This window comes from Xenopus laevis, chromosome 7S, assembly GCF_017654675.1.
Source record: "Xenopus laevis strain J_2021 chromosome 7S, Xenopus_laevis_v10.1, whole genome shotgun sequence".
NCBI lineage: Eukaryota > Metazoa > Chordata > Amphibia > Anura > Pipidae > Xenopus > Xenopus laevis.
In genome coordinates, this window is record NC_054384.1 from 35084148 (window position 1) to 35108037 (window position 23890).

General features: G+C 39.0%; 1 protein-coding gene across 2 annotated transcripts; it reads left to right on the forward strand.

The window, feature by feature from the left end:
- Nucleotides 1-1335: 1335 nt before the first annotated feature.
- On the forward strand, nucleotides 1336-22663 carry psap.S (prosaposin (variant Gaucher disease and variant metachromatic leukodystrophy) S homeolog). Of its 2 annotated transcripts, XM_018226789.2 has the most exons (15): nucleotides 1336-1493; nucleotides 9990-10123; nucleotides 11512-11586; nucleotides 12525-12650; nucleotides 13594-13788; nucleotides 13973-14113; nucleotides 14435-14491; nucleotides 15563-15568; nucleotides 16326-16427; nucleotides 17206-17304; nucleotides 18067-18250; nucleotides 18337-18500; nucleotides 19300-19380; nucleotides 19462-19566; nucleotides 21476-22663. In XM_018226789.2, exons 1-15 carry the CDS (start codon nucleotides 1454-1456, stop codon nucleotides 21509-21511), a joined length of 1545 nt encoding a protein of 514 aa, XP_018082278.1. In that variant the 5' UTR covers nucleotides 1336-1453; the 3' UTR covers nucleotides 21512-22663.
- The last annotated feature ends 1227 nt before the right edge of the window (nucleotides 22664-23890 follow it).

Genomic DNA, 23890 nt, shown 5'->3' on the forward strand with positions numbered 1-23890 from the left:
CAATGGAGTATAGAACATACACAGCAGCATAAAGGAAGCATATACTCACAGCACGTATAGGCTGAATCCCCACAGGCTAGGGAATATACAGCAGACAGTAAGTTGACAGTATGTGATGGGTATTGCCCGGTTTTCAGGATATCTTCAAGTGGCAGACATGGGGAACTCCTGACATCCCTATCTCAACACTTGGTTCCTTACTCTGGGTCAGTAATACCCTGGGATCTTAATCCCTCTAATCTCCTCAGCGGAACCTTGAGCTGCTCAACTAAATAACCTCTCTATCACTCCTAGAGCAATCTATAAAATGAGTATAGCTGTCTAATTACTAGGGCCAAGGCGCCTAGGGTCAGCACTACCCATTCCCTTCCAGCCTGCTTGGTTGGGCTAAAGCAGTGATCCCCAACCAGTAGCTCGTGAGCAACATGTTGCTCTCCAACCCCTTGGATGTTGCTCGAGGGTCCTCAAAGCAGGTGCTTATTTTTGAATTCCAAGCTTGAAATCAAGTTTTAATTGCATAAAAACTAAGTGTAATGCCAAACAAAGCCTCCTGTAGGCTGCCAGTCCTCATAGGGGCTACCAAATAGCCAATCACAGCCCATATTTGGCACCCCAAGGGACTTCTTCATGCATGTGTTGCTCCCCAACTCTTTTTACATTTAAATGTGGCTCACAGGTAAAAAAAGGTTGGGGACCCCTGGGCTAAAGCAATGGACCCAGAGCACATGGCTCCTAAACCTTTTATACTCTGGCACAGTGCCTCTAGAGTACACTGTGTGAACTGCAGGGGTTACATAAGCACAAGGTCCCCATAAGGACCCACTAAGGTGTCCATATTACTAGGGATGTGCCTGTCTGTAAAGTGTAAGGGTGTCTAAGATTTTCACATCCCTACACCAGTAATTACTGGGCACAATTTCTTGTCTGCTCTAAAACATACAGACAGGCCGGAAGCTCCTAGTAAAAATGTTTGTGAACGTGTTATGAACCTTAGACTGTGAACTCCACTGGGGTATAATGATGTGTAATCTCTTTACATTTCTACTTGACAAGTAGTAGTGTTTTATTAAAAAAAAAAAGCCATAAACCACATAAACAGTTCCGGTTCTGATCAGCTGCAATCACATGATCTAAGATGATAAACACGCGCGCGCACCGGTGGAATACATTTCCCATTAAAAATATTATTTGTATCAGTATTTGTGTAGCTCATGAGCATGTGTCCGTGTCTGAATGAAAGGAACTGTTGCAGCCATATCACTTATGCTGCCCTTCTCAAGCTAAACCATCCACTATACATGCACCCGCCTTTTAATTCCCACAGTCCCGCCCCTTTCAACTTCCTTGCGCTGAGTAACATTCAGCTGACCCGTGGGCGTGGCTGTGCATATTAACAACCTACGCGAAGCTGCAGAGACACAGTCAGGTGATTCGTTCTCACAGAAGGTTCGCCATGAAGCAGCTCGCGGTGCTGTTCTGTGCTCTGGCACTGGGTAAGAGGGTTATAAATGAATAATAATTGTTGCTGCTGTGGCAGGTTGATGAGATACACAATCGCATTTTCCTTGGCAGTTGTGAGGCTGCGTTTGTTACTACTCTGCGTCAGCAAAGTTCCCTCAGCGTTTGATAGGGATAGTAGTACTTCCGCTTAGAAACGCTGTGCTAGTTTATCATGCTGAATGCCTTCATTATTGTCCCTCGCGGTCTCCGTCTGTGTATTCGTGCCGTGTCATTGCCCTGAGGCCGCCCGTGTTTATGTGCATAGCCCACATTTAGCTGCCTGTCATGGTGCCAGCCAGACATTGCGCACCAGTTGTAGCCCAGCTTTCGCTCTGGGACCGGCACCCACCGATGTTTCATAATCAACTGCGCCATGTTCGTGTAGTTATTAGTGCGCTGTGTTATACACAAGGCTGTAGGAAAATAAAGTAAAAAAAAAAAAATATTTATTCCAATCTATTCAAACCAATGCATGGTTGCTAGGGGAATATGCACCCTAGCAACCAGATTGCTTAAAATGCAAATTGAAGAGCTGCTGAATAAAAATCTAAATTACTCAAAAACCACCAGCAATAAAAAAAAAAATGAAAACCGATTGCAAATGGTCTCAGAATATCACCCTCTGTCTACATCATACTAAAAGTTCTCAAAGGTGAACAACTCCTTTTAAATGTATCTGTGAGCCGCTTGGAATTGTGGAGTTTGTAGTTCAGCAGCAACTAAAGATGGACTAAAGGTGGCCATACACGGGCAGATAAAGCTGCCGATATCGCTCCTTTGGACCGATTTGACAGCTTATGTTCCCGTGTACGGGGGCTTCCGACGGGTCTTCCCGATCGATATCTGGCCAAGATATCGATCGGGAAGGTTGGATTTTTACCCGACCGACCTGTCGGAGCCCCTTGGCACATCGTAATTCGATCGTTTGGCCATACGGCCGAACGTTCGAATTACCCCCGATATAGCCATGCTGTTTAGTGTCATATCGGGGAAAGATCCGCTCGTTTGGCGATGTCGCCAAATGAGCTGATCTTTGAGTCTATGGCCACCTTTAGAGTCACGTGTTGTATGGCTTAATGTGGCCACTGACGCACAGATAATATCGTACAAAACGAATTTTCGTACGATATTCGGTGTGTGTATGGTGGAAAAATTTTGATCTGGTGCCTTTGAAGGGACCCAAACATCGGCCATTGTTAGTGCTTAATCGTCAGATACAGGTAGAATTCTATTGTTTCTACCTGTATATCTGATGATTCACTTCTACACGTGTGTATTGAAACGAACAATCTTTCTTGGAAAGATCTTTTCCAAGAAAGATCGTAATTGTTACGTCTATGGTCATCTTTAGCTTTATTGTGGCCATAGTCTGCAGACACTGTCTGGCCTTGTGTTGTGCTGTTTATACACTATTCACATGGCAAATGCAGTGCAGGGGCTGCTATCCTATATACACACTGGATTTCATTGCTGCTTATTTTCTGCTCCATTTCCTTCTCCTTTGTGTTTGTTAGTGCCAAAGAAATCCAGGCTTGTGTTGAGCAACTGATTGCTTTGTGTGATTGTATAGGTTTGATTGGGGTTTGCATGTGACCTCTAAGGGCAGAGACACACGCTCAGATTTGTGGAAATTTAGGGCAGAGACAAACGCTCATATTCGGGGAGATTAGCTGCCCAGCGACAAATGTACTCTTCTTCTTGGCGACTAATCTCCTCAAACTGCATTCCACTGGTTAGAATGTAAATCGGCGGTGGAATGGCAATAGATGCGCTTCATTTTCTGAAGTTGCCTCACGAGGAAACTTCGGGTGACTTAAGGAAAACTAAGCTCTGAGTGCCACCCTGCCGGCAATTACGATTCTAGCCAGCGGTAGGCAGTTCGGGGAGATTTGTCGCCCCGTGGAAGAGGCGATGAACTCTCCTTGAATCTGAGCGTGTCTTTGCCCTAAATCGCCTCTTCTTCAGGGTGACTAATTGTCGGGCGACTAAATCTCCCTGAATCTGAGCGTGTGATTCTGCCCTAACTCGCCAAATGTTAAATCGCCTCTTCTTCGGAATGACTAACACCCCCCCCCCGAACTTGGTGTGCTTCGTTTTTTGAAGTCACCCGAAGTTTCCATGTGAGGCGACTTAAAAAAATGAAATGCACTGATTGCCATCCCGCCAGTGATTTACATTCTTGGAGGCAGTTCAGCAAGTCGCCCTGAAGAGGAGATTTGTCGGTGGGGCGACTAATCTCCTCGGATCTGAGAGTGTGTCCCTGCCCTAAAATGCCTGTACACATTTGCCTTCTTTGCTTTTCTTTCTTATGTAATTTAATGCAGTCAGAAAGTTGACGTATTAGTAGTATGAACTGTATTCTAGATGGCTTGAATAAGATCCATTGTTATATTGTTGCAAGTACAACTGGGATTACATGATATCCTAATGTGACTTTCTCTGAGTCGAAAAATTCATTTCTAACTGTGCTATTTATTTATGCAGTGGAGTCAATGCTCTGTGTGCCCTGGCTTTTTCTATTCTTATGTTCCTAACTAGAGCTCTTATGACCCCGGATCAGGCAATGATTTCCACATACACTACTAGGTTACAGCCAACCAACTAGTACATTTAGCTCTTGGTAGATCTAAAATTGTTGTTTTGTTTACTTAAAGAGAACATATAACTGTCTAGCTAATGTATTTCTGGTAAAAATGTTCAGTTAAACTAACATCTAAGGTTAAAAATGCCACTAACTATTTATAGATTTGTTGTAACTCAGGCATGATATGGAAATTCCTATCTCCTCCCCCCTCCCAAAAAGACTTTCAATATTTTTCAATTTTCAGTTAAGTTGATGACCTGCTTCATATATAACAAGCATACACTGAAGGGCTGGGCTTGATGGGACAGTTTTTATTCCTTCAGATTATGTATCAGATAGTCTCAAAAATGGGGTTGTGGGGGCACTCCAAGTCTTAAGTAAAAAATACAAATAAAATCATTTTCCCCAGAGCTAATTCTACATGATTTCCCTACTACTTTATTAGAGAATGATCCATGGATTTAGAGGCACTGCTCTGCAACAGGGCATTATGTGTATCTCATGATATAATAAAGAGGAGTACTGTAGTATCCAAGTAATCATCCCTAACCAACTGGCACTGTAAGTTTATTCTTTCCCTCACTCACAGAAATGTGATGTAGATTTCTCTGCTGATTTACAGAAGAGCACAAAGTGTATGAACTAGGGATGCACTGAATCCACTATTTTTGATTTGGCTGAACCCTTTGCAAAAGATTAGGCCGAAAACCGAATCCAAAAATTTTTTATTTTCTTGTTTTGTCACACTATTTCCCTCTCCATCCATAATTTGCATATGCAATTTAGGATTCGGTGCATCCCTAGTATAAACGTTGTATTGCTGCACAGTGTCATATACATACCGTATATACTCGAGTATAAGCCGAGTTTTTCAGCCCCCAAAATATGCTGAAAAACTCTACCTCGGCTTATACTCGGGTCAAGCGCAAAAACGGTTGCCGGCGCCCAAGAATAGTCGCCGGCGTCCAAGAATAGTCTCCAAGAATATTCGCCGGCGTCCAAGAATGGTCGTCGGCATCCAAAAACGAGACGCCGGCACCTCCAATGGGAGCAGAAACCCTAAATTTTTTTGATTGAAACTTACCAGAAGCTGCTGCATTTCTCACCCTCGGCTTATACTCGAGTCAATAAGCTTTCCCAGTTTTTGGAGGTAAAATTAGGTACCTCGGCTTATACTCGGGATGGCTTATACTCGAGTATATATGTCACGGAGAACCACAGGAATCAATTTTTGGCTTGACCGCTTCTGCACCTGACCAATTCTTGTACAGGTATGGGATACCTTATCCGGAAACCCATTATCCAGAAAGCTCTGTATTCTGGAAAGGCAGTCTCCCATAAGACTCCATTATAATAAAATAATCCACATTTTTAAAAACCTTTTCCTTTTTCTCTGTAATAATAAAACAGTACCTTGTATTTGATCCAAACTAAGATATCATTAATCCTTATTGGAAGCAACACCAGCCTATTGTTTATGCCTATGCTTACATGATTTTCTAGTAGACATAAGGTATGAAGATCCAAATTATGGAAAGATCCATTATCCGGAAAAACCCATGTCCCGATCAGTCTGGATAACCGTTCCCATACCTTTACAATCCTATGGAGCACAGAGATGTTGAATCATCCTAGTGTAGATTTTGATTTCAGTATGTTACACAGAAAAAAGTTAAGAAAAGCTCTCATCTGTGACTGTCAGAACTGGCATACTAATATAACAAATACAATTTATATACTATGATGTAGCGCAGTGATCCCCAATCAGTTGCTTGTGAGAAACATGTTGCTCACCAACCCCTTGGATGTTGCTCCCAGTGACCTCAAAGCAGGTGATTTATTTTTGAATTCCAGGCTTGGAGACAAGTTTTGGTTGTATGAAAACCAGATGCACTGCCAAACAGAGCCCCAATGTAGGCTGACAATCCACATACGGGCTGCCAAATGGCCAATCACAGCACTTATTTAGCACCCCAAGAACATTTTTCACGCTTGTGTTGCTCCCCAACTCCTTTTACTTCTGAATGTTGTTCACGGGTTCAAAAGGTTGGGGATCCCTGATGTAGAGTGATATTCTGAGACAATTTGCAATTGGTTTTCATTTTTTTTATTTGTGGTTTTTGAGTTAGCTTTTTTATTTAGCAGCTCTCCAGTTTGCAATATTAACAATGTGGTTGCTAGGATCCAGATTACCCTAGCAACCATGTATTGATTTGCATAAGAGACTGGAATAGGAGAGGACTGAATAGAAAAATGACTAATACAAAGTAGCAATGACAATACATGTGTAGCCTTGCAGAGCATTTGTTTTTTTAGATGGGGTCAGTGACTTCCCCCCCCCCCCCCATTTGAGTCCAATTCATTATTTCACTTGCAAGTAAGCCTGTACCTGCTGCCACTTAAAAGTCAGTAATTCAAGAACTTTGATTCAATTGCCTCGGATTCATGAAAATATGTAAGTGCCGTTATGTGTATTTTACTGCACCAGATGCATTTGTTATTGCATATTATGCATTGACAGAATTATGCTGAAAATGTGGGGGTAATTAAGGTAAAAAAAAAATTCACACTGCACTTACAGCAATAAATGAGCCCTAATGTTGCCTTAGTAACCTTTTCACTGGTTCTCATTGGAGGCAATGTAGTATAGTTTTACCAAGACATGCGTGTGCTATTGCCCTAACTATAAATGCTCTGTGCTGATTGAAGTATCAGTATTTGCTTATCAATGTTTGCTTATCTAGATTGGTCTTTGAATGTGCTTAAGTACTGGTTTGACTTTAGGAACACTAGCGAATGAATTCTTGTAGTGATAAGAGGTTTTGTTAGACTGCTTTAAAGGAGAAGGAAAGCTACGGAGGCAGTTTATTGCCAATAGATTAGCTGCAATAGTGCAAGCTATTACACTATATTTATTCTGTAGAATGTTTTACCATACCTGAGTAAAAAGCTCTAGAAACTCTCTGTTTGTTTAGAATAGGAGCTGCAGTATTAATGTGGTGTGACATCACTTCCTGCCTGAGTCTCTCCCTGCTCTGGGCTCATATTACAGTAGAGAAGGGAGGGGGGGGGAAGAGGAGCAAACTGAGCATGCTCTTGCCCAGGGCAATGAGGTTTAAGCTGAAGGCAGGAAGTCTGATACACAAGCCCATGTGTACACAATAGAAGGAAAGAAATGCTGTGTTTCTTTTGACAAGGGACTCAGAGCAACATTATTTTGGGGGTTTACTGGTATATTTAGATGGACCTTTCTGATAAGGCTTACTTAGTTTTAACCTTTCCTTCTCCTTTAAAGTGAAAGAGAAACCTGTGTGAAATAAAACCTCCTGTATGCAAACTGTCAGGGTGTAGTGTTTGGATTATTTTGAAATCAGATGAGCGTTTTAAAGGCATGCCAATATAATGTACACTAGTGATGTGTGATGGATCTGCACAAAATAGTCTGTTGGTGAAGGGAAATGAGAAAAATATATATATTAAAAAAAAAAACTGAAAATTGGCATGTGCATCTGTATTCACCCCTTTGCCACGAAGCCCCTAAAAAAAATCCTGGTGTAACCAATTATCTTCAAAAGTCACAATTGGTGATATGAAGTCCACCTGTGTGCAATCTAAGTGTCACATAATCAGTCAGTATAAACACGCCTTTTCTGACCTGCTACCACAACAAACCTGCCAAGAGAGGGCCACCCACTAAAACTCACAGACCGGGCAAGGAGGGCATTAATCAGACAGGCAGCACAGAGACCAAAGGTAACCCTGAAGGAGTTGTAGAGTTCCACAGCAGCAGCTGGACTATCTGTCCATCGGACCACAATAAGCCATACATTCCATAGAGCTGGGCTTTATAGAAGAGTGGGCAGAAAAACATTACTTAAAGTTAAGACTGAGAAGGTATGTTTTGAGTTTGCCAAAAGGCATGTGGGCGACTCCCCAAATGTATGGAGGAAGGTCAGAGGAGACTAAAATGTAACTTTTCAGCCACCAAGGAAAATGCTATGTCTGGCACAAACCCAACACATCCCTTCACCCCAAGAACACCATCACCACAGTGAAACAAGGTGGTGGCAGCATCATGCTGTGGGGATGTTTTTCAGCAACAGGGACTGGGAAACTGGTCAGAGTCGAAGGAAAGATGGATGGTGCTAAATGCAGGGATATTCTTGAGCAAAGCCTGTCGGCCTGCCTGTGATTTGAGACTGGGACGGAGGTTCACCTTCCAGCAGGGCAATGAGCCAAAGCATACTGCTAAAGCAACACTCGAGTGGTTTAAGGGGAAACCTTTAAATATGTTTGAATGGCCTAGTCAAAGTCCAGACCTCAATCCAATTGAGAATGTTTAGTCAGACTTGAAGATTACTGTTCACAAGCGAAAACATCCAACATGATGGAGCTGGAGCAGTTTTGCCTTGAGGAATGGGCAAAAATCCCAGTGGCAAGCTCATAGAGACTTTTGCAGCTGTAATTGCCGCAAAAGGTGGCTCTACAAAGTAATGCCTTTGGGGGGGTGAACTGCTATGCTCGCTGAAGATTTGTTATTTTGTCCTATTTGTTGTTTGCTTTGCAATAAAAAAAGCTCTGGGCTCAGATTACAGCAGGGAGGGGGTGTAGAGAAAGGAGCAAACTGAGCATGCTCAAGCCCTAGCCCTGGAGGTTTATGCTGAAAACAGGAAATCAGATTCAAAAGTCCATGCATACACAATAGAAGGAAAGAAATGCGATGATTCTTTTGACAGAGGACTCGGAGCAGCATTACTTTGAGGGTTTACTGATGTATTTATATAGACCTTTCTGATAAAGCTTACTTAATTTTAACCTTTCCTACTTTGAAAAAGTTTGGGAACCCCGGTCTAGTCAGATCTGTTCACTACCATGCTTTTCTACAGCAACTACACAGATCCAGTTCAGCTATGAGCTACTGGCCAAGAATCTAGCATGGGGAAAATTCCAGCCATGCTTTTTAGTAATATAGCAAAACAAGAAACCTGTGGCACAACTGATGTAGTTGATTCAGTGATCGGTGTTTTATTCAGCTCACAAAACAAAGCGGCAACGTTTCGGGCCTCTGCTGGGCCCTTTGTCAAGCCTAATGGTGTATTACATGTGACAAACATATATAGTGAAAGAGAGGCACAACCCCGCCTCTCACCACACCCCCCCAGGGTCAAAGTTCACAGTGTCCATATTTCTGTTATCCTTAGTCCAAAGTTAAAATAATCAAAGTTCCAAAGTGTTGGAAGATTGTAGTTCTGGCACTGATTCACCACAGACGATGTATCGCGAATGTAGCAATATCCTAAACCTTGTAACACGTGTAAAACATTTAACAAGTGCAAATAAAGTTGATACATCAAATGACACTTAAATTGTAACATGAAGGAATTGATCTATACAGGCCTGAGACATCATGTGGTACCTGTGTAACACACAGCACTCAGCACTTTCCCGAGACACTTCATCATATGCTCCATTCAAAACACTGATCACTGAATCAACTACATCAGTTGTGCCACAGGTTTCTTTTTGCTATATACAGTTTTTTGGGCTTGGGGCAGCTTTGGGCCCGATACCCGACGGCACCTGACACCAATCCGGTGTTACAGACCTAGAGCAGCACTCCAATTTTTGGGATTGATGCTTTTTAGTAATGTCTTCATTTGTGCCACCTTCCTATATTGCTGTATTGGGTTTTTTATATGTGTAACCCAAACCTAGTTTTATAATGTGACCCAATACCATAACAGTTTCAGCGCATAAATGTTGGATGGAAAGAAGTTAAATGGATGCAATAAACTTACAGTAAAACTATTCAGCATTATATTTAAAAAAGAAGCAAAGTAGAATGTGACTTTGCTTTCAATTTCAGATTTTTCCCAGTTTGCTGCATAAGCTTATTGTTTTTCAGTTGCAGCAACTCCCTTGTTTGGAACAGAGCAGTGTGCCAAGGGGCCTGAGGTCTGGTGTGAGAATGTGAGGACTGCTTCTCAGTGTGGTGCAGTAAAACACTGCCAACAATCAGTTTGGAACAAGCCCACTGTGGTATGTCATTCTTCCTTTAGATAAGTCTTATTTTATGAAATGATTTGTTTACTTGTCATGTGGGTACCCAAGCTGCAGCTGTTATGTTCCCTCTCAATATTCTGCAAGTGGTGAGGTGGGAGCTATCTAAGCTGTAAGCAGTAAATCTGTTGGTTAAATAGTCAAGACCAGCTTCTGGATTACTGTCTGTTAAGCACATTACTTAACATTCATTTTTGCCACTTTTCATTATGAGGATGGAACAGCATGAAGCCAATAGAATTCTTGCTATTTTTTCTTTAAAAGAGTTTAAAAGTAATTTGGATTCCAAAATGCTCTAGCTTTCTGCTTTACTTGTGCTTTGGATATCTAATAAACACTTCAGCTGACCATTGACTTCACCACAAGTGCTTAAAAAGACCCAATTAACTTAAAGTGATAGTTGATGGTTTTTAAGAGTATAGCAACAGATTCATTTACTGTGTTCTCCCCAGCCCTTATTTGCCGGGTGCATCGCCCAACAATTTTCCCCAATGCACGGCTCCCTCCACTGCAACCAGCACAGCATTTTTCTTGCCAAAATCAGTAGGGTTGTGTGCATTGTTCCAGATATTCCCAGCCCTATCGACCGCTATAAAAACATCCCTAATAGGAGGGGGAGTCTCCTAAATAGTTTTTTTTTTCCCCTGCAGGCTAGGTTTTTTGACTAACTTTTTTTCCTGGGGAGAACAATAAAATGTGAGAAACCTTGGACATAGGACCACAAACATACATACTCTGGATTAAATTTTTTTTTTTTTAGTTCAGGTATCCTTGATGTCATACATTAAATAATACGAGTGCTGATATTGAACATTTAAAATAATCCAGCCTTCAGTATAAAGCATGATTTCTTGATTTTAAAAAGCGCCTTTTTTTAGATTCTTGTCCACAACTTCCAGCCATTGACATCACCCAGAAAAACAGCTGATGCTGTATATTGACTTTGATCTCTAAGGTGACCTGCATCCCCTGATGCTCATATATTATTATTTTACCCAGACAAACAGCCCTGCAAAATCTGCCCATGAATATGTGGAGATCTGGAAAATATAAGGATTTTAGGAAGGTGTACCACACTTTCTGTGAGGCATGTAAGAACATTAGGCACTTAAATAATAAAATTTATAAGCCAGTTCTTATAAGAAATATGGTTTACAGGTTATTTTTGAATCTGTGTTTTTATATAGGACAAATGTACACCCTATTGTTAAATTTAAGGATATTTAGTCACAGAGAAGTTCATAATTATATTAAGGTAATGTCTAATATACTTGTATTTTACAAAGGTGGTACATTTTTGATTTTTTTTATTACACTGCACACATACTTAGCTTAATGGTGTTTGCTTTGATCTTGATTTTTTTCAGAAATCTTTGCCATGTGATGTCTGCAAGGAGATAATAACCGTTTTGGGAAACTTCATGAAGGACAATATAACACAGGTATGTATGTTCTCCGTGATTTACTGTTCCTTGCAAAAAAATGTTTATTGCTTGTATCTAATGCTGACAATTAAGGACTTGGTAAGAAACAGTTTTCCATATTGGAAGCTCCTTTTGTTTTGGTCCATGCCAGATTACCAAATGAGCTTCTCTGCAAATGAATTTATTAAATGTTACATAAATTTCATATATTTATATACTGGAAGAAGGTATTCTGCAATGCAATCCTTTACCATAATTGAAGATATGAAGGAGGCTTCCTTAAGCTGGCCATTGACGCAAAGATCCGATCGTACGAATCGAATATGCGTGCGATTTTCAGACCGTGTGTGGAGAGTCCCAACATTTTTCGCCGGCGGAGATAGGTCGATTGGACAGGTTAAAAGATTTCTGTCGGCTGCCGATAATATCTCTGCATGTTATGCCGATCGTACGATTTTCAGTGGGAGACTGTCACTACCTGTTGTCGGACATAACTTTCGTACAATTGCTGTCGGGCAGAACATCAGCTGATCTGTTATTTTCTACTTTATTTGATCTCCATGGTTAGTGGCATGTCGGGAGATGGGGAAGTCTGATCGTTCGAGGATATGACCGATCCAGATCTTTGCATCTATGGCCAGCTTTAGACAAAGAAACAAACTCACTTGGGATGTGATGACAAAGTGTAAGGCACCAACAGTGACTCTTAGATCCTTCCGCAGATTGGTGCTTCTTTCTTTTAAAAAACAAATGAGCCAGGAACTGGCTGGAGGTACTTTCATCTAAAGTGGGTTGCCACCATTAGTGCACGCTCAAGCTTGGTGCATGTGCAGTACAGACCACCTACATATATTTCTGTACTGCACTAAGCCTGGACTAGATCAGTTGAATTGAATGAGTTTATAAGAGTTGATCAGTGGCAAATACAGCTGTAACTGGGTATTTTTTTTTTTCAGGGTGAAATTAAAGATTATTTAAATAAAGTCTGTGACCTGTTCCCTGATCCTGGTTTGGCTGCCACCTGCAAGCAAGAAGTGAGCGATTACTTCTCTATTGTACTGAATCTTCTTCAGCAAGAACTGGTAAGCAAACTAGCCTAGAATCTTGTATTGGCATAGGACGAATGTTTTGAGGCCTATTACTGAAATTGTCCAAATACTTGCATTTGGATAGTTTGAATGGACCACTAGTTATTTATAGGATCCAGTGGGCGAACATTATGCATGTCTTGTAAAGCTTAAATGCAGCCATGTGAGTTCAGACTACTTTACCCATCATGCCATTAGAAAATGTAAGACCGTACACATTGCAGCGTGCTTGTTTGGATCTTTCACTTGCTTTGGAAAGTCATAGGGTTGTTTTTGTTTTAAGCAAAGTTAGCAAATTAATTAGAAGCTGAAAAAAAAAATCTGTGAATATTATGGAATGCCTCTCTAAGCTTTAATGTTTATGTATGCACAACATGGATGCTGGTCTAAGTATATAAAATAGTCTTTAAATGTGTTGCATCTTACATGGGACATCATACACCTAAAAAGAAATTTGCTAACATTTGCAGAATAAATAGGTAGCCGCCCCCCCCCATTTAGAAATAGGAATTTATCTACCTTTTCTCAGAAAAAAAACTCAAATGTCAGGAAGGCTGCAAACAACTGTAAATTGATCCCTGGACGTCTTCCATATATTAAAACAGCAATTTGGCAGGTTTTAGGTTGCGAATAGTCTAATTTGAGTTCCTAAAAGGCCAGAGTATGATAAATCTTGAAAATCAAATTCGATTTTTTTAAAAAAAAAACTCTAATCGAATTTTAACAATTCCCTAGTCAAATTTTACAATGTTGGCCATAAAAAAACATTTCACTTCGACCCTTGATAAATCTGTCAATATTCTTGATGTTTATATGGTAGGAAGTATCACTGTAATATCAATCTCCTGTTGTACCTAATAGATCTCTCTTTGCTGTGCTGTTTTTATAATAATAAAAATATAAAAAAATATATATTGGGTTTTGTCTTGTCTTTCAGAGTAATCCTGGTGTGCTGTGTTCTTCCCTTGGTTTGTGCACGTCTCTTCAGCGGCATCTGGCAAGTCTAAAACAACCCAAACAATTACTTAACAATGAGATACCAGATGTGGATGCTTCAAAACTAGTTTATCCTTTTATTGTTAATGTTCCTCAACTCCTCTATCCTCAAGACAAGACTCCAAAGGAGCCCAAGGTAATTTTAATAATGGAAATTCAGTTCAGCTGACATGCACAGTAAAATTGTCCAAACATCTAGTAAAACAATTGTGAATAGTTTAATCCAGTTTGCAGAGTTTAGAAGGAATCAAATTGCTCTATGTTTAAAATCTATACAAGGAATTGCTGTACAATTTAAATTTATATTTTTCTTTGCTCAGACTGGGGATATATGCAACGACTGTACAACGTTAATTTCTGATGTGCAAGATGCCCTTCGAAGCAATTCTTCATTCTCAAAGAAATTGGTGGACCATTTTATGCAGGAATGTAACCTGCTTGATCCTACTATGGCAGAAATGGTAAACTTTTCATTTTTAATTCTTCATTATCCGCTAAGGCATATTTTTTACCTTTTTGGGAAAATATCTGGTTTGCATAATAAGGATTGCCTCAATACTTCATTTCCATTTTTATGGCCAGTTTTTGTAATGGGAAGATCTAGCCCGTTACTCACAGCGACCAAAAAAACCAAATCTGTTTTGCCCATATGTCAATATACATCGGTCAGGTTTGAAAATCCTATCTATTAGATTGATGCCCTGGTAGCTATTGCTGTTTTCTGTTAAGAAACCATAAAGTGGTCGACTTCCAGTAATTGTAATATGTAAAATCTCTTTCAGTGCAAGTCTTACATTAACCAGTATGCCGATATAGCCATACAAGTGCTACTGCAAATGGTAAGTCTACAGTATCATTTTTAATTACTTAAAGAGGTTGTTCATATTTGAGAACTTTTAGTATGATGCAGAGAGTGATATTCTGAGACAATTTGCAATTGGTTTTTATGTTTTTTTTTTACTTATTTAGCTTTTTATTCAGCAGCTCTCCAGTTTGCAATTTCAGCCATCTGAATAGGAGAGGACCTGATTAGAAAGATGAGTAATAAAAAGTAGCAATAACAATACAATTGTAGCCTCACAGAACATTTGTTCTTTTAGAAGGGGTCAGTGACTCCCATTTGAAAGCTGCAAACAGTCAGAAGAAAAAGGCAAATCATAATAAAACTATAGAAAATATTGAAAACCAGTTGAAAAGTTGCTTAGAATTGTCCATTGTATAATATACTAAAAATTGCCTTAAAGCTGAACCACCCCTTTAATATGTAATTGCTTTTGCTTGGCTTCTATAGTGTTTGTTGGAATATAGCATTGGTGCATTTTTATTGTATGCATGCTGTTTGGTAACATTAAATGCTTAATCTTTTTTTCATTTTACTAAACTGTCCTATATCTAAGCGTCATGCCACACTGGGCGTTTGGGGAGATTGTTGCCTGGCGACTAATCGCCTTGTTTTTGCGGCAACCAATCTCCCCAAATGCCTTCCCTCACTCTGTGCTGGCTAAAATGAAAAAACGCCGGCGCTAATCACACGCAGCAAATTGTTTTCCCTTCAGACGACTTCAGAAAACGAATTGCCGCATGTGATTAGCGCCGGCGTTTTTTTCATTTTAGCTGGCGCAGAGTGAGGGAAGGCCCAGTGTGGTTTGATCCTTAACTGAATCTGTCATTTTGCTTCTTAGACTTCTGGTTGCTGTGCAGTCTCTTCCTGTTTTTGCACTCCTTTGAAAGAAAAGATCAATACATTGTGTCACAGTCTGGCCTTTGAATTGCACAGTTCAAAGGAAAATGTAACCTGTTTGTAAATGATTTCTTCACTCATGATTTATAGATCTATGCTGATGTCAGTCTTTCATTTTCTTCCCTTTTTTTCTAATCTGGCAAATCACTTTCTTTTTGTTAATCCTAAGGATCAGGTATGTGTGAAGCATGGTTGTGTGGTATGTTAGTGTATTGCACCCCTGCTCTCTCTTTCAGCTTTTTGATAGTTCTAATTGACTAAAAGCTTTTTTTTTTTCTTTCTTTAGTCCTTGGCTTGCCCAAGTTCTTTCCCCATCTTGGTTATGTGAAATGAATCCTAAATAAATAAATACCATTCATAATGTCACTTGCCAACCAATCTGAGTTGATGCAAGTATTCACAATGCATGTATCTATTAGTGTTTCAGTTTGAGGTTATTTGGCTCTTTCATTCCTTTCAAAAAGCTTTTGTTCTGAACGTTTATTGCTTTTCATCCTGCATTCATGTAACTCCGAGCTAACCATGGCAGCTCTTTTCCAGTACTGAATAAACAATAATTAACTGCACTTGCTTCAGTGTACAGAAAATCAAAAAGATAAGTTGCCCTTCTAAATTAAAAAAAAAAAAAAAAAAAAAAAAAGATCCAGGCATGTCCTATACTCTCTCCAAACTACAGAATGGTTGTCTTTGAACCATGTTTTGTAATTTTCAGATGATCTTCTATATTCCCAGCCCTGTGTAGGGACCATTGTAGAGAAGACCATTTTTGGGACACTGTTTTCTATATAGGAGCAACTTATTTTTACATTCTTAGCTTTTTATTTCCCTTTCAGTTGCACTAAACTGGTTTGCAACCATAGTAAGTCTAGTGACACCCACTGAACTCCTGTTTTGTAATTCATTGTAGCTGACTTTATTTATTTATATTGTAGCAACCAAAACAGTTGTGTGGTATGGCCGGATTTTGTGACCAGGAAAAATCAACACCTCTGCAAAACATTATTCCAGCGAAATCCCTTATTCCTGCAGTAAAGGTACAACCAGCTGTTAAAGTAATGTCATTTTGTAATTCATTTTTTTTTTTTCTCGGTTGATACCCTATTAGCCTTTTTTTCCACTACAAAACAACCCTTCTTACATTTTGCACTTCTTATAGAATGATACATCTAACCATTACTTTTAACACTACTATTGCAGTCCAAATATCTTGTGTAGGCCAAGTTTAAAGATTTCTGGTCGTCTTGTATGCTTTAGTGTCTTCTTTAAAGTTTTATATACTTTAGGTTTGACCATTTGATATTTATCTAAGAGATTGATTTTTCTTCTGTTAAACTAATTAAAATTATAATTTTCATTTTAAATAAACTTGGCAGCCCAATTCCTTTATGGATTCATAACACTATAAGGACTTTGGGAGGAAAAATGAAGGCTATGGGCAGGCAGTCATGATTGAAAGCAAGTTAAAAAGAACAGCATTTAAGAGCCTTTTTTGTTTTCATCTCATTTACCTTGTGTGTTTGGTTTCTTCCAACCAAGGAATGTCTGTTGATCTTGGCTATAGCTAAAAGGCACCAGGGCATATGATAGTAAGCTAATGTTTTCAATTACATTTACAAATAACTTTAAAACTGAATTGAACAGTTGTAATTCTAAGCAAGTATATTTTTTTCACAAAATATTAACATTGACACCCCCTTTAAAGCTCAAAGAGGATTATCTTTAATATATAAATCTACAATATTGCGCATAAGTATATGTTAGAACAATATGTTGTGTACATTTTGAATTTTTTTTTTTTTTTTTTTTGTTTAGATCACAGAGAATCCATTGCCTGAAAACAATGTGTATTGTGAAGTCTGTGAACTAATGATTTCTCAAATTGAAAAACTTTTAGATAACAACAGAACAAGGGTAAGAATTTAAATGTTGCCTCCCCTTTCTGTGCATTTTTGCGTTTTTGCTTTGTCTTCAATAATTAGGTGGTTATTTATCAAAATCCGAAAAGCTCTCGCTATTTTCTCAAAACTACTCTGACCAAATCTGCACAGACTCCCCCCCCCTTTTTTCAATACATTTTCATGAATCAGAATCCTATGATTTTTTATTTTTTCAGATTTGCACCTGAAAGCCTCAATTTTTTTCAGAAACCAGCACAACTCAGAAAATCTAATTGTAAAAGGGACATCTGTCATTGTCTTTTATGTGTTCTCGGCAGGTCTGAGTTTGGAGTACTTCTTTTTTTCATCAGACTTTTAACACCATCTTACTTCCCGAAAAAAATGTATTTTTCCTCTTTAAAAGCCGACCAGAAACATTTGGAGCTTAATAAATAACCCCCTAAGTGTTGCCTGTATTTCAGCAAGCTTCTAAATCCATGATCCCCCCCCCAACCAGTATTTCGGAGCAACATGTTGCTCTCCAACCCCTTGGATGTTGCTCCCAGTGGCCTCAAAGCAGGTGTTTATTTTTGAATTCCAGGCTTGGAAGCAAATTTTAATTGCATAAATTAAAAACTAAGTATAGTGCCAAGCACAGCCCTTATTTGGCACCCCAAGGGAATTTTTCATGCTTGTGTTGCTCTCCAACTCCTTTTACTTCTGAATTTTGCTCACAGGTTGTAAAGGTTGGGGATCCCTGTTCTAAATGATCATGCACTGGCTTTGTTTATTGCAGGAGAACATAAAACAGAGCCTGGAGAAAGTCTGCAAGCTTCTTCCTTCTCAATACACCCAAAAGTGTGAGGACATCATAGACGAGTATTTTGACCCCCTGATTGAGCTGCTGGAACAAGAGGCAAATCCTGAAGTCATTTGTACTACCCTAGGATACTGCAGCGGCAGGAAGAACCTAAAAAATGGTAATCGTATAATGTGTATCCCTTTGCTTTTCTATTTGTATTCTAATTTTACATTTTTGAATGTAATTTTTTTTTTTCTGTAATAGTAAAAATAAGTGCTGAGAAGGTTGCAGCTGGAGACTACTGTCCTGTGTGCAGGATGATTATGCGATATGTAGATGAACTTCTGGAGAAAAATGCCACTGAAAGTAGGATCAAGGATTTTCTAAATAGAATCTGTAACTTTTTACCAGACTCCATGCAAAATGAGGTGTGTTATTACTCTATCTACTATCTATTTATTATTTAAAATAATCCAATAATCTGATACCTGAATTTGTTGGGGTTGTGGGTTTTTTTTAACTTGCTACACTACTGAAGTGGTTACCTCCTGGCTCAAACTCAAACTTTTCTGATCGGGTTTTAAAGGGGAATAAAACACCTTAAATTTTTTGAGATTTATTATACTCCAAGGCTGCTAAAAATCAGAATCTGAAAACCGGTCCAGGTCATGTAGTCAATGGCAGTCCCTTTTACAATCGTAAGGTATATTATGACCTGCGCTGGGTTTCGTATTATGATCCGAATAATTTGTGGTTTTCGGGCAATAATCCAAATTTTTTTTAATTAACATTTTATATTTCACTATTTATAGAGTCTTCCCGCACTGAATTTTTCAAATTATTTTGTTTGTAAATTAATGTTAAATAGTGGATGGGGGTTTGGTCGAATTTGTTTTAATAAAATAAAGAGAAAAAATTTGAGTTTTAGTAAATAACCTAAATGTTTATTGCTTTTCCTTGTATGCTTTTTTTTGCCACTTTACTATCAGTCAAAACCACTTGGACATACTATCCGACAAGCAGTTACATTGCCATAAATAACTGTTGCCTGATTATGTATTATGGGGTGGTAATAGTTGTGTTTGGTTTCTCACTGAATCTTGTTTTTTGGATGAAATGCATCTTGATCCACTTTTTTACACTGCAAAATGAAAACATACTATACTATAAGTGCAGAAGGATTACCATAAAAATAAGAATTCTAAGAAAATCTTTGTTTCTTCTCAGTGTTCTGCGTTGATCAAGGAGTATGAGCCTTTGTTTATTCAGTTACTTCTGGAAGCACTGGATCCCTCTTTTATTTGCTTAGTAAGTCTGTCTGCCCTCACCATTTGATAACATGAATCCTTATTGTACAGGTTCTTTACATTTTTTCTTTATCATACACAGAAATTGCACCTGTGTCAAGGTGAGACTGTGCTTTTGGGAACAGAGAAATGCATGTGGGGCCCGAGTTATTGGTGCAAAGACGTGGAAACTGCAGCAAACTGCAATGTAAGTAAAGAACTGCCCCTCTGAAAATAAGGCCCAGATCTGGAGTGTTGTCAGTTTTGGTCCCCAGATGTAGAATAATGCATCTTCCCAAGAGACACTAGGGGTCTTATTTATTAAACCTCAAATTTTTCTGGTCCAGTGTTTAAAGGGTATTATACTGTGAAGCTCCTATAACTCCAAATCTGAAAATACAATACAATTAAAACCTATCAGAGATCCCTTTTACGATTTGAAAATGTTTCTTGCTATTGTGATCTGCGATGGTCATGCTCTGTTGCTACTACTCTACTACAAATTACCTGTAGGATTGTCCTAAATACAAGGGCAAATCTTTTAAAATTATCTTGCCCAGCACTTTATTTCATTCTGATGCTGAGAATATTCCAGTACTGGTTGTTTTCAGATGATCAGACCTCCTGCTGAAATATCACCCTTGGAGAATGAGACCAGGTGCTGTGTGTTTTTCACACCTATATGGTTCAAGCTTCATTTGGCCTTTGCCTTTTACTTTATCACTAGATATATATGAAAACATAATTGACTTTGGAGGAAGGTTAAAAAGTCCATAGTAAAGTTTAACTGTTAGGGATGGCTGAATCAGGAAAATACGCCCGTATATAAACAAAATCCAAACCCTAATTTACTTATGCAAATTAGGGCCAGGATTGTGTTTTTTTTTTTTTCCTGTCATGATGCTTTAGTTGTAATATTGGTGTGTAGGCGCCATCTCAGGTCATTTTGCCTGGTCATGTGCTTTCAGAAAGAGTCAGCACTTTAGTATGGAACTGATTTCTGGCAGGCTGTTGTTTCTCCTACTCAATGTAACTGAATGTGTCTCAGTGGGACCTGGGTTTTACTATTGAGTGCTGTTCTTAGATCTACCAGACAACTGTTAATCTAGTTTTAGGGAGCTGCTATCTGGTTACCTTCCCATTGTTCTGTTGTAATGCTGCTGGGGGGGGGGTAATATCTCTTGCAGTGCAGCAGTAGTGACTGAAGTTTATCAGAGCACATGACTGGGGCAGCTGGGAAGCTGACAATATGTCTAGGCCCATGCCTGCTTTCAAAATTAAAAATAAAAAAAAATCTGCACTTTTGAAACTGTCAATGCAGAATTCTGCTGGAGCAGCACTGTTAACTGATGCGTTTTCAAAAAACAAATTCCCATGACGGTATGTATCCCTTTAAGGATTCGGACACATCCTATAGTCAGTGCCTTAAAGGGGAGTGTTAAGGTTCTGTTTTCAGTAAAGAAAGTAAAAATATCTACAATATATTTAAATTAAAAAATTTGTACTATTTTTATGAAAATCCTGATTTGTATGCAGGGAAATTCCCCCTTTGACTTGATCTGACTGCTGTGGCTACTGATCTCTACACAGTCGCTGGCTGCGCTACAGGGAAATAGTGGCCTAAATTCTGCAAGGCTGGGTGGGAAGGTGGGGGTGACTAGGATAGAAATTAGCTAAGGCTAGCCAGGTTATACTAACAAACATAACCCTGCACATTGCTTCCCTGCCCTTCCAAAGTATGATCATTTCCCTGCAGAGCAACTAGGGACTGTCTAACTCTAAAGTCTCCTATCAGCAGCACCCAGAGCAAGTAAAACAAAGGGGGATTTTCACATACAATCAGGTTCCTTATAAAAACAGTACACATTTTTTACTTAAAGTATATTGGAGATGGGTTTCTTTTTCATTAAATCAATTAAAAAGGGAGTTTTCCTTTACATCCTCTTTAATCCCTACTGGCCTCCATTCTATGCCCCTCATCAAATGCTTTAAAGGGAGTGGGGGCAACGCCGCAATTTAGCATCCTATGCTCCATTAGTAGCTTTTGTAGGAAATCCTTACTAAACGCATGTGCCGGGTTAATGTGACTGTTGTTCTAATCACCTTCTGTGTTTCAGGCTCTTGAACACTGCCAGCGTCACGTGTGGAATTGAAATACCCAATCCTTGTGAATATTCCTCAGATTGAAGAAATCCTTCCTCTAGTGAAATCATGTGCCCTGCTTCCAACCCTTTTATCGCCCTCCTACATCTTAGTTCTCTTTTAAGGTGTTTTTTTTGTGGAGGGGAAAACTTTTTTTTTTTTTTTTCTGTATACATTTGTTATATGTCTAATGATTAAAGATTGTGTAGGATATTTTAACAACATAGTTTTAACATTCTGATATGGTTGTGTTTTTTTTTTTTTTTTTTTTGGTATGACATTTTTGTCTGATTCTCCAAAAAGGAAATTTTCCCTGTTATTGCCTAAAAAAAAGAAGTTCTTATGTTTGTCTGATCTAGAGCATTTGTCACATATTTACTTAGTCTTTTGATAAGGTGCCTGGTCTGTTCAAAAACCAGGGGTAGTTTAGGTACAAGCTGATTTAAGCTGTGTTCTGAATACTGCAAACCATAACCCTATCTTATATGGTTTAAACATGCTGCAAAGTATTATTGGGCCAAAAAATACCCTGACATTGCGGCAGCTCTATTTGCATGGAAATGCTCGGCAATTGTATTTGCACAATTCTTTTATTTTACAGACATACCCACAGGGATTTCTGTGTCAGGGTATTTTTGGTCATTTTGTTGCCCATGCTTTAACAAGGGTTGCATGATCAACATTAAGTTAAACTACATCTCCCACCATCTTCTGCATGTGTTTGCTGTTGAAGCTGAGAGGTGAACAAGCGCCAGTTAATAACATGATTTGCATGTATGCCTATCCATTTGCTTCAGACTTCTGTTTGTTACTTTGAAGATTTTAGTTGAACAAATGTTTTGACTAATATATTAATCATAATAACCGTAGCGAACACTGATATTTCAGCAGCTGAGATGTCCTGACATAAAAGTGCAGCCTTACTGGAAATGGTTACTGTGCTTACCTCTCACTGTTCATTATCACACAAAACCTGACCCTGAATTACACTTTCATATCAAGGCAGCACTTCTGTCCTGAGACTGCACCTTTATATGAATAATATAATAATGTGTATTTATAGATCACTAGATGAATAATTTAGAGTAAAAGAGGTTTCATGGATGTCTACCCCCCTTCCCCTTTAAAGCTGCTGTAATTGACAATAAAGTTCTTAAACCGTTTCCAGTTTGTGGACATAAATGTAAAACACCATTAATATATTGCCTTTTACTTGTTGTCTATGGTATTTCTAATATTCAAGATTACAGAAGACAAGAGAACAGAAAGCTTGTAAGTGTTGGCAGGTTTCAGGCTCCTTTTACCGACATCTTTCTATGGGCCCTATTGTTATTGTAGAAGTGCAGGGGTCATTTTTTTTTCTGTAGGAAAGAATTACAATTAGTTTGAGGCATTCAGAACATGGGGCACTGGGTAGATTTGTACTTGATTAGCACTTTCTTATGGCAGCCATTCAGTGGTTCTTTGGGCCTGGCAGTTGTTCACATTGTGCAGGATTCTGCTGCCATCTCTACAATCGCTGCTGATTTTGCCTGTAGAGTTGTATCATTACGATGTGTATTCAGGGGATAATTCCAGCTATGTATGTTCAATGTGTAAGATAACTTGTCTAATGTTATTGATCAGGTTGAACTGTGTATTTTAAAATCTGCCATGGACTTGGTATTTGAGAGAGCCTAACTTTGATTGTTTCTGTACAAACTGCAGGGCAATCAGCATTATGACTTCACTTCTTTATACTAATCGTGAATATGTGTCTGCGTTTTGAAAAGAAATCCACTTTAAAGGCTCGTGCGGTGATGCTCCCTAATACAAACAGGTTTTTTTTCTTCCATACACTCCTCAGGTCAAGATTTTACTCAAAGCTGAGTGCTTACCTGAAATCCATTGTTTCCATTACTCTACAGTAGTTTGAGCCAATAGAACATTGCTGGTCTTCTTTCCCCTACACGATCATTCTCTACTCCTGGTGAGTGACAAAGCTACTGGAATCCCTTCCCATTTATTCTATTGGCAATTACATGAACCTGCGGGTGTCAGAGCAATAATGAGAAGAGTGATTGATTATTATCATGTTTTTATAAATCACCAACATGTTATAGCTTAAGTTCACTTCCCAAGGCAAAAGACAGTTCCACAACTGTTGCTGGACTGTGGCGCACAGAATTTCAGCTTTGCCTGCATTTTAGGCAAGCGTCCCTTTAAGAGCACCAGTGCTGTCATTTTTCTGATTCCACTTGCCAGCTTTGTCTGTGCCATGCTTTATTTAGCAAGTGGACAAAAAAAGGGCAGTAAGAACACTTGAAACTGGCTTGAACTTGAAACTAGGATGCCCTAAATCTGATCCCCCTAGGTTAGAATGTAAAGTCGGATGGAGATTTTCTTCATGC

Coding starts and splice junctions, on each gene's coding strand:
- psap.S (XM_018226789.2), top strand. CDS start 1,454: ATGAAGCAGCTCGCGGTGCTGTTCTGTGCTCTGGCACTGG. Junction 13,789..13,972: donor AGACTCCAAAGGAGCCCAAG/GTAATTTTAATA, acceptor TTCTTTGCTCAG/ACTGGGGATATATGCAACGA. Junction 18,501..19,299: donor CAGACTCCATGCAAAATGAG/GTGTGTTATTAC, acceptor GTTTCTTCTCAG/TGTTCTGCGTTGATCAAGGA.